Source organism: Micromys minutus (assembly GCF_963924665.1).
Source record: "Micromys minutus genome assembly, chromosome: 4".
Taxonomy (NCBI): Eukaryota; Metazoa; Chordata; class Mammalia; order Rodentia; family Muridae; genus Micromys; species Micromys minutus.
In genome coordinates this window covers 28,141,046-28,153,029 of record NC_137973.1, presented here as the reverse complement: position 1 = coordinate 28,153,029, position 11,984 = coordinate 28,141,046, and the positions used below count along the sequence as shown (strand labels likewise).

The 11,984-nt window shown below is 39.8% G+C and overlaps 1 protein-coding gene across 1 annotated transcript; it reads left to right on the top strand.

The window, feature by feature from the left end:
• Nucleotides 1–10,349: 10,349 nt before the first annotated feature.
• On the top strand, nucleotides 10,350–10,772 carry LOC308420200 (uncharacterized protein; the record flags this gene model as incomplete). Its single annotated transcript, XM_080916108.1, has 1 exon — nucleotides 10,350–10,772. The coding sequence occupies one exon, from the start codon at nucleotides 10,350–10,352 to the stop codon at nucleotides 10,770–10,772; it is 423 nt and encodes a 140-aa protein (XP_080772234.1).
• Nucleotides 10,773–11,984: the final 1,212 nt, after the last annotated feature.

The following is an 11,984-nucleotide window of genomic DNA, read 5'->3' as shown; positions in this document are numbered from 1 at the left end:
AAAATCTACAAATATTAAGACTAGAGGAAGGAGAAGACACTCAGGTACAAGGTACAGAAATTATTTTTTAAATGTATGGAGAAAATTTTTTTCTAACCTAAATAAGCAGTTGCCTACCAATGTTCAAGAACACTAAATACACCAATAGAAAAAGAAATTGTCCAAAACACACAATACTGAGAACAGTAAATGAATGAATATTAAAAGTTACAAGGGGAGAAGACCGAATAATAAATATAATAAACCCATTAAAATAACACCTGATTTTTCTGTGAAGAGTCTAACAGATAGACAGGCCGAGATGGAACTTTTATAAATCTAAAAGTAATTGATTTATTTTTTGACAACCACACCCAGAAAAATGCCCAATCACAATAAATGGAGAAAGACATAATGATGCAACCATATTTAACCTGCATCTAACAACAAATCCAGCTGTACAGAAGGTACTCGTAAAACAAAACAAAACAAAACAAAACAAAAAAAACAGAACAAAACCTCAGCCTAAAGAGGTTACTCACACCCAAGAAAACACAAGGAATAAATAATCCCAAACTAGCAACCCAAAATAGAAAAACAAAGCAATACCATAACAACAAAATAAAAGGAGTCAACAAACATTTCTCATTGATATCTATCAATATCACTAGCTTCAATTCCTGCTTTAAAGAACAAAACCAAAACCAAAAACGAATAACAAATTGGATTTGAAAATAGAATCCATCCTTCTGCTGAGTTCAAGAAACACACCTTACCATCGTAGACACCAGTAGACAGATGATCCAGGCAAAAACTAAGCAGAGAAATTCTGGAGCTAAGTGGCATCAAAACACCTACGGACCTAGCACATATTTAATGATCATTTCACACAAGTACATGTGCATGTGCGTGCACATGCATACAAACACAGACACAGACATGCACACACACAGAGAGAGACACACACACACACACAAACACACACCACAGGCACACACATACACACAATCTTTTGATGGAACTTACTCTAAAGCTGGCCACATATTTGGACATAAAGCTAAACTCAGCAGATAAGAGAAAATTCAAAAAATTGCCTGTATCCTACCTAACTGCCACAATTAAAGCTGGATATTAACAAAAACAAAAGAAAATGTACAACTTGGGGGAACTGAATGACTTACTATTAAATGAAAAATGCAACATTACAGAAATTAAGAAAGTGATAAAATTATTAGAATTAAATGAAATTCAAAGCAACATACCTAAATGTATGGGACACAGTAAAATTTTCATTCTAAAATTCAAGTTCATAACATTCTAAATGCCTATAATAATTAAAGTATCTCATGATATTAACTTAGTGCCATACCCGAAAGTTCTAGAAAAAAAAGAAGAAATAATACCTAAAAGGGATGTAAGGCAACAAATAGACTTGGGGCTAAAATCAATAAAAATAGAAACAAAGCAAATAATACAAAGAATCAATGAAATAAAATTTCACTTCATAAGAAAAGTAATAAAGTGGCCTAATTAAATTAACTAAATTAATTAATCAACAGAAGAATATCAAAATTAAATTCAAAATAATAACAACAGAAACTGAAGGAATCCACAGTATCATATTTTATACTTAAAAATCTGTTTTCTACAAAATTGGAAAAATCTAAAAGAAATAGAAAATTTTCCTGATATATACCATCTACCAAGGTTAAGTAAAAATCATATAATCATTTTAAACCAATCTACAATAATTAATTCTCTTACCATGAAAAAGAGCCCAGATCCAGATGGTGTTGGTGGAGAATTCTATCATACATTCAAAGAACTAATGTTAATAGTCTTCAGATCATTTCAAAAAATAGAAACAGAAAGAATAGAGACAAATTCATTTATGAAGCCATAGTAATCCTCATATAAGTCCAATAAAGAAGACCCAACAGAAAAAGAAAATTGCATTTCCCTTATAAACATAGATATACAATATTCTCAATAAGAATACATCACAAAGGCTATTCACCATGATAAAATATGGTTCAATATACTCAGATCAATTAATTTAGTCTATCAAATACATAGATTGAACCCCAAAACCACATGATCATTCCATTAGATTTCAACAGAATCTAACAATCCTTTTAAATAAAAATCCTGACTAGATGGTTGGACAATAGTGATGCTTGCCTTTATCCCAGCACTCAGGAAGCAGAGGCAAATGGATTTCTGAATTTGAGGCCAGCCTGGTCCAGGATAGCCAAGGATACACTGAGACTGTCACAGAAAACTGAAAAAAAATATGAATTGACCAGAAACACAAGTTTCTCAACTTAATATATATCTCAACATAATAAATTCTATTTACAACAAGCCAACAGTCAATATTAGCCTAAATGGCAAAAAACTTAAAAGCCTTTCCAACTAAAACCAGGGATGAAACAAACAGAGAAGGATGCTTACAGCTAACCATCAGACTGAACACAAGGACCCCAATGAAATTTTAGAGAAAGAACTAAAAGAGCTGAAAGGCTCTGCTATTCCATGGGAAGAACAAAGTTATCAACTAACCAAACCCACCACAACTCCCAGGGACTAAAACACCAACTAATGAGTTTGCATGGAAAGACCCATGGCCAGAGGTACATATGCAGCAGAGGGTAACGTTTTCTGACATCAATGGGAGGAGAGGCCTTTGGTCCAGTGAAGGCTCATTTTCCCAGTGTAGGGGAATGCCAAGGTGCTGAGGTTGGAGAGAGTGGTTGGGAGAGGGAGCACCTTCATGGAGACAATTGGAGGGTGGGCAAGATGGGGGAAGTGATGGAATTGTGGGACAGGGACAACATCTGAAATGTGATTGCACAGAATTTCCAATTATAAAAATTTCATGGGGTGAATGCCCTAAGTTAGCTTTAAAAAACAGAGAGAAACAAAGTTGTCTATTCTCTTTATAATGTGCAGTTTTGAGAGACCTCAGAACACACAGTCCTAAATGGGATGTCTCTATCAAATCCCTCACTTCCGGGCTCAGGGAACTCTGTGGAAGAGGAGGAAAAAGCCTTTTATAAGCCAGTGAAGATGAAAACCACCAGCAAAACAAGGCCTTTTATTTTTTCTTACAACTTTATTTAAATAAGAACAGAGATACATATACAGATTATTAAAAGCATTTTAGCGTAAATATATATGAATGTATTTTATCAGTACTTGATTTTTTTTAAGGTTTGATAATATGCACTGAAATCTTACTATTTACATAAATACAAAGGCACTGAAGCACATAGTAACTCAGAGTACAGCAACATGAGAGAAAGAAAAGAAGGGTGTGGAGAGAAGCTGGGAGAAGCTGGGAGAGTGGAACTGTGATCAGAAAAGAGTGCATGAAATATATTTCAACTAAAAATAAACAACTTAAAATTTCTACTGATTTTTTTTTTTTTTGTGAATTTCACTCATTTACCCCAATCTTGTTCATCTTTCCGTTCTTCTGTCTTTACAGTCTACTCCTTATCCCCAAATAAACAAAAGATAAAAATCAAAAAGATAAAAAAAGTAACATCAAAATGAAAAATAAAATAAAACATCTAACTGTGGAAGGTATGGTATACATGGGTGTACTAAACACTAATGCTTTTTATCAAACAGCTGTACTTGACAATGTTAATTGGAATGAGTCACTGGTGCGTTTGAGCCTATGGCTTCTGCTTCACTCTCAATATTCACTGGGGTTCTACTCAGATATCCTGTTGTTGCCCTGTGTTATAGAGATTACGCTGCTTTGGTTCTGCATGAACAGCTTCTTTATGCTCTTTAGCAGTTCATAAATGGAATAGAAGTTGGGGTGAGCCAACTCGGAGGCCTGGATCTGTGCCTTGGAGGTGGCTGTGCTGTTTAGTCCACCAGTTTTCCTGCACCAGTGCCTCCAGCGTCAGCTCTCTTACTTGGCCCAAGTGAGGGGCAGAACAAGGTCTCTTGCTTGTGGAGGCCTGCAGGAGGCAGAACAGGCTATCCTGAGCTCATTCCCTCAAAAGGGTTCAACCCTGCCTATGTTCCCAGGGCCACTCTCCTGTACTGCTTAGATGTGACGAAGGCCTGCTCTTATGAGTGTTATAGCCAGAAAAGGGCAACAACAACTCTGTGCAGCCCTCAGACATTAAGATGGGTCCAGGAGGCAGCCCAGACAAGTATGTCCACATCTCCTTGATGGCAACATGGGGCACAAACACCAGACATCAACAGAGACCCCTGCTGCTGACGCGCCAGCCACAGACTCAGACATGATTCTTAGTGGCAGCACAGGCTCCAACCTCCCTGTGGCTTCAGGTGGCAGGGCAGGCTACTCATGTCAGGTTAGTCCTCATCAAACTTAATTTCTCTAGCTCTGGCTCTCTCCACAGTGTACACACCTTTCCTATCTCTTTCTCTCCCATCTTTCCACCACATATTTGCTTATCATATGTGCTATGGTGGTGGTATGACTCTGGGTTTTGTAAATCTTTAAAAATTGAAATAAAAATCAAAATCAAAATTTCAAAGGACATAGTACAGCTCATTACTTGTGGACACTTAAAATACTTAAAATATTTAACACAATTTTAACATGTCAAATAGGTAGAGAACAACAAATTTAATATTATTCATTGATCTGTGAAGTGGATTTGAGAAAACACATAGTTTAGGAAGTACTAAGTATCTATGCAAGAATACCAAGTAAAGAACCAGATATAAAAGTTTGGTATTCTGGAGAGGTATATGAGCCAAAAATAAGGAAGATTATCCAAAATTCAACATACAAAGGCATCTATAGTCTTTGGACTGGATACACTGACATAGGTAGTGAGAACCATCAACCATGATTTAGGATATGATTCAGGTTGGAAGATTATGAGCACCTGACCAGGGGGTCTGGAGCTTTCTCTCAGTGCTGTGGATTGGTACCTTGCATATGTGAAGAACAAGACTGACTTACTTCTGGAAGTTCCTGTCACTATCTCTAATGAGACTGGACAGAGGGAGGGACAGAGCAAACTCAAGTATCTATTGCTATATTAGGTAATGAGATTGATCTTAACTTCAAAATCTGACACTGGATGGACTGATCTGAACCCTGAGAATACCATAGTGAGTGAGGAGAGGCCCATATTCCTTGTGTAAATTCTTTCAGTGGTTGCGATTTTCCTTAGTCTGAGCTTTTTAAAATTTTTCTACCTTAAGTATTCCAGCCCACCTCCTGTCCGTTCCCCTCATGTTCATCCTGCCACCGTGAGCTTCTCTGCCAAATGGTCCTCTTCCATTTTCTATAACAAATATTTTTACATTTTTCCAGGTCTAAAATAGAAATGTCTTTTCTTTTCTTTTCTTTTTTTTTTTTTTTGTTTTGTTTTATTTTGTTTTCTTTATTTCTTGGACTTCATACAGTCTGTGAGTTGTTTCTGGGGCAGTGCGAGCCTCTGGGGTTAGCATCCCACTATCAGTGACTGCATATTATGTCTGTTCTTTTGTGACTGGGTTAACTCACTCAGAATGATATTCTCTAGATGCAGCCATTTTCTTAAAAATTTGGTCAAGTTGTTTCTGGTGGCTGAGTAGTATTCCATTGTGTAAATGTACCACAATTTTTGTATCCATTCATCTTCTGAAGGACATCTGGGTTCTTTCCAGCTTCTGGCTATTATAAATAGAGCTGCTATGAACATTGTGGTGCATATATCTTTGTTGTGTATTAAAGTGTCTCTGGGGTATATGCCCAGAAGTGGAATAACTGGGTCTTCAGGTAATACTATGTCCAATTTTCTGAGGTATCGCCAGACTGATTTCCAGAGTGGTTGTATTAGTTTGCAACCCCACCAACAGTGGAGAAGTGTTCCTCTTTCTCCGCAACCTCGCCAGCATCTGTTGTCCTCTGATTTTTGGATCTTGGCCAATCTGACTGGTGTGAGGTGGAATCTCAGAGTTGTTTTGATTTGCATTTCCCTGGAAATGTCTTTTCTACGTGCCCCCATTTTATATGGATATTTATCAAGTCTCAGTAAACATTATTTTTTTCACCAGAAAGAATGGTTGTATCTTCTCTTGCTTTTTAAGATACAGTGTATCTGTCTAGACAGGATAGTTTCTGCTTGAAACATTTTGGGAGGGGTGGTGAAGAAAAGCTGTGAATTAGCTAAAGAACTTTTGAACTTTGGCAACAGCATTCAAGTACAAGCAGTGTAACCAGCAGTGGTCAAAGGCGAGGCAGCTGCCTAGTCACAGAATCTTGGGGAGAGTATTATGATGTCATAGAAGCCATGAAAGTTTAGAGGGGTGGGCAGCAGAACACTTGGGCCAGAAGACGTTGGCTTCTGATAGTCATGGACTCACTAGACTGCTGAGGAAGATCCAGCATCTATCTGCTGAAAACATCCAGAAAACGACTTTTAACACCGGGAATCAAGAATAGAAATGGTGAACTAAGAAGTGCCTGAGGAAGAATCGTGTTGCCAGATCAGGTAACACACACAAACCTTGTCTTGTTGGGTCTCCTTCTTCTGGCTTGTTCCTTTACTTATCTTTCAATGAGGCCCTCATAATGCTATAACGCATGTCAGACATTCGAACAATAGCAAACAAGATGAGAATTATCTGTGCTGATTAAATAGAGAAGCAGAAAATCAGCCGTGGGAGTGCTGTTATAAAACGCTTACAGGTTAATGTTTGGTGAAAGGAACTTTAAGAAAACATATGGACTTAACTGATGGGCTGAGGACGTTTATTTGAGTGGTACTTACACAGAACCTCAGGTTTGAATAGTATGTAGTGAGAAGGTAGAGACTGGAGAGAGATTCTTGAGAATGGGGAGCTGTTTATAGATCCTAAAAGGATGTAAGCAGAATCCAGCAGCCATCTCTTCAGAGCTAGCCTATGAAACACGAGAGAACAGTAGCCTTAAGTGAGAAAGAATGCCCAGAGGGGGCAGCCTTACCAGGGCTTGGATTCAATCCTCACTGAAGCAGAATAGCAGAAAGACTTGAGAAAGGAGCCCTGGACCTGCACCTTGGAGTTAAGACTGTGGGCACACTTCTGGAGCAGCTTGAGAGCAGCTGCCCTAAAAAAGGGAGAGATGAAGTTTGGGAGAATCTTGTTCTGAGGTGAAGCAGCAGGTAGTAAGGGTTTACATGTAGAATACTTCAAGAGGGTTAACTATACCAGCATAAAAAGAGAAGTAGTACTATGGAGGGGAAGTGAGCACTCAGAATCCAACTAAAGTATAACAGACCCCTAGTACCAGACGACCAGATGATGGTGGTAGAGCTGGTTTGTGATGAACTTGTATCCAGAGTGCTAAGACTGCTCAGTGATTTGTCATTGTCTTCCATATGCTATAGTGGACTAGATTTACTTCTCGCCTAATTGCCAGCTTTCACACTGGAGATTTGTCCTTCCATATCCAACACAGGGATAATGGTGTATGTGGGGGGGGTGAGGTGGGTATAGCTCAAGGGCTCTGTACTGGAATAATAAATGCTGTTATAGAAACAGTATGTCTAAACCTAGATAGATGGAGGGATCCTAATCTGAACTTCTCAGTCACAAGGAAGTGATGACTTTTCCTTTAAGTATACCATCCTTCAAGTTAGAGGAAAGAGAAACCAACAGAGATACATACAGAGACAGACAGGGAGAGACAGAGAGAGACAGAAAGACTGAGAGAGACAGAGACAGGGAGAAACAGAGACAGAGAGGGACAGAAACAGACAGAGAGACAGAGAGGGACAGAGAGAGACAGACAGAGCCAGGCAGAAACCAAGGCTCAGAGAATAAATAGTGGAACAGGTTACACTCAGAAGAAGAAGAAGTAGAAACCAAACACAGGGTGTTGGATCCTACTCCTCTGAGCCTGGTCTCAGGTTGAGGACCTTAAATGAGTAGACAACAAGGTGAATAAAACGATAAGGGACTTCCCACAGATACACACCTCCAAACTCACTGCCTATAGCTTCATGAGTTCCAGAACGTTTACTTTATGCAGGATTACTCAAACACCCCTCCTCTCTCTCTCTCTCTCTCTCTCTCTCTCTCTCTCTCTCTCTCTCTCTCTCTCTCTCACACACACACACACTTACACATATCACACACATATACACACAGTTGCACTCTCTTATAGTGAAATATTTTTAAGTCAAGATGGTTGAGACCCAGACACTCTTCACTCTTTCCTGGCTGTCCTGGTGTCTACTGTATGCTGATGTGTCTGTCATTTTCTGTCTCATTACTGACCTCCATCCCAGGTAAGTCTGGGTATTGCTAGGCATATCTGCCAGCTCAGCCTTTTTGTGACATCTTTTGTCCAGAAAGGATTGAATTAATTATCCCACCCTTACCCCTTAGTAAGGCTGCTCCAGGATCATCCTCTTGATGCAGAAATAGAAGTTTCTTAACAAAGGACAGAAAACCTTTTTAACTGGTCAGCTTAGTTACAAGAGAATTAAAAATGGTTTCCCAAAGTCACCCCTTTCCCAAATGGAAACAGTCTTGACAAATCAGTTACATTACTGAGGGAGAAACTCAGGAGTGTGAAGAGCAGATATCTAATAGGTTTTCTCCCTTCCACATTTCTGTTCCCACTACTACTATGGTGCAAGAGATTCAGAGGATCCTTGGGCCTATGAAATCCTGAGTCTATATCCAGAAATACAGAAGATCTGCTCTGGATGCCAGGGGCCTTCTTCCCACACTAAAGGCTCAGAGTAAGAATAACAAAGTTGAGTGGAGAGATAACAGGTGGGACTGGGCAATTAGCTTGCCAGTCAGAAAGTCACTGTCTCTAGAGGGTGGAGGTATCAGCCACACCTAGACTCACTGGGACCCAGTTTGTCAAGTGTGAACTGGATTTAGGTCAAACTCCCAAATGGAAAAGGAATGAGTCTAAGAACCTGACAGCCATCCTCCAGGACAGCCAAGGTCTTGTGTCTGCTATGACGTCATAAAGAGTGATTATGGCAATATAGGTCATCTTGCAGGTGTTTTTAGTGACCACCAAACTCAAGAACTCTGCACACTTCCAGGGCTTTCTTTCTAAGATGCCATGTATTATTCGGTAAAAACATTTTGTAGTTTCTGTCCATGGGAGTATTTGAATCTTCTGGACAACAGAAGAAGATAGTCTAAATATTAGGGAAAGGAAAGGATGGGATACAGGTGAAAGGGTCCACTCCAGGAGTCAGAGATCTTAGCAGATCAGGCAACATTAGAGGAGTTCTTCACCCAGATCTCAACTGAAGACCCTAATGAGAAAATGTAATTAATCTCAACTTGATGGAGCACACAGGCACCATCGCTAATTTCTTTCTTGTACCACCAAGATAAAAGAACATGAACACACACACACATACACACATTCATTCAAATACATATAAATATGTATATATACAAACAACAATATTTGGTGACATTTACAAAATAAGTTTGTGCCATGTTTTTTTTTTTTTTTAATTCCTACGGGTACCACAGGTTGGAATGGTGGCTGAATGTCCATTTACTGTCCTGAACTGAAACAAACTTATTTGAGATTTCACTATTTACCAAAGAATAAAATCATTGTAAAAGTCTTGAATGGTTTTGTTTGAGGTCTCTTCAAGGTCAAGTTCCTACCACCTAACCCCTCTTGGTGCTTCCTTAAAGAAGAGATAATAGCTAGAAGATTCAAATGGAGCTGTCTCAGCCTTTGGCTTATAAAGATAGACCTACACTTTAGCCCTTGGAATGTGTGGGGTACTGACTTATCAGTCTTCTTGATATTAGTCAGTGGCAGTTGATAGTCCAAGTTACAAGGCTCATGATTTGGTACATTCAGAAAGGGAGTGATAGTTGGTGGCTCTGAGAATCCTATTGCACCTAGTTTCCTGGAAATAGCATTTGGATTTGAATATACATGTGATATAGATGGAACCTGGTGTTAATCCATTTACAAACCACTGAACTAGATGTCTGAATTTCAGATTTCTTCATATTGAAAGTAGTGAATAAAGTGTTCGACTTTTACATTGGTGTAATCATGATTAGATGAGATAAAGCTTATGTGACTCAAAATCAGCTCAAAAAAATCTCTTTACTCTTGACCAAGAATCTTTGAGCAAATTTATCACATATTTGTAACTTTATATTTGTTATCTAAAAAGTGGCAACCTAGTAAGGAGCAGACACATAAAGAGCCATGACAGCATGGATGGCCACCATCTATGGTGTCTGAGAGAGCCAGCCCTACTTAACCTTCAAGGTCTTCATTTTCACCCTGGAGGTCTAGATGCATTTGGAGACCAAAGACGGTGATGATAAAAGCAGACTTCCAGATAATCATGCAAATATTCTTTTTCCCCCTAGGAACTCCAACTCCAAAGAAAATGAGCGATCCATCAAAAAACCAGTGCCCCCCTCCTCCTTGCTGCCCACCCAAACCATGCTGTCCACCCAAACCATGCTGTCCGCAGAAGCCTCCTTGCTGTCCCAAGTCCCCATGCTGCCCGCCCAAATCCCCAAGCTCCCCGCCAAAGCCCTGTCCCTGCCCACCCCCCTGTCCCTGTCCAGGTATCTGTACTTGTCCACAGAAACCACCATGCTGCCCGCCGAAGTGTTCGTGCTGCCCCAAAAAGTGCACCTGCTGCCCACCGCCTCCTTGCAGCATTCAAACCACCTGCTGCTCTTCGGAGAATAAGACTGAGTCCGATTCTGATACATCTGTCCAAACTCCGGATAGGGGCGGTCAAACTCAACAGACCACTCAAGGTGCTCAAGGCGGTTGGAACCAGAAGAAGTCAAACAAGTAGACTGTCCTTGACACCATACCCTTCCTCAAAGGGTATGGCATTACTACAGGCCAGGCTAAGACTACGTTGTAGAGATGCTGTTTCACAATAACCAACAAGTCCACTCAACCATAAGCTACCATTTCGACCTAACCGTAGGCTACTATTGCAACTGGAAATGGAAGGTAGAAGAGGATAGAAACATCTTGTCTAGTGATCCTGACATTTACATAGCAAAGAAATAAAGAGCAAACAAAAAGAACATTGTCTCCTCTTTTTTCTATATGGTAAGCAGTCTCACCAGTCTACCCTAATGGAATAAGCTGAGTGTGTTCTAGGAGCTGTAGAGGCAAAATACTTTTGTCCAAGGCACACAGGGCTTTGCTGAAAAGAGAAGGTATATTCTTTCTGGGTTTTGGTTAATTTTTTTTTTTCTGACTTCTTCTGGATTCAAAGTCCATGGCTTTGAACCCAGGGCCTTATTCAAGCCAAACAAATTTTATCACAACTATATTCCTAGGTTCTTTCTTGTATTTAAAGTGAAAGTCCTACATCACAGACACCACCACTTCAGTCCTAGAGAAAAGGGAGCGGTGGCTAATTTTAAAACCCAATTCTCTGGAGATCTTCTGATTCTCACTAAAACAAACTTCCACAGTGCCCTTGAGATGACCGCAGGGCCCTATCATGCTCCGGCAGCATCAACGGTAGAAGACTCAGCAGAATGAAGGCTGGAAGCCCCGGGTAATGCCTCTGGTGTCCTGCTGGCTCTGAGGCAGAACAAGCTGCTGTACATCTGGCCCTGTTTCCTACTTCAAAAAGCTTTATGGCATCAAAGGGATGATTCATTTACAGTATGAAACAGAGGGTCTTACAGGCCCAGCTCTTCTCATACTTCCTCATGCCAGAATGCTACTTCACTCTAAACAGCCACTGTGTAAAAGCAACTGGCTCACAGACACATTTCCAAGAATCTGGGTGAGCAGGAAGGATAGACAGTTATCTACAATATACTCAAACATCCACCTTTGCTACCGCTGGGGAGGAGACTGTACACAAACCTTTCCTAAAACCTTCACTTTGCATTTTCTCCTTTGTGCTTTTCCTCACCTAGACAAATGTATTTTTGTAGCTTTAACTTTGAATTTTAAACTATTTTTTTGTGTAAAATTCTGTAATGACTAAAATATTATTCAAACCATATCTCCTCAATGCCCCTAAGCATCACATGTG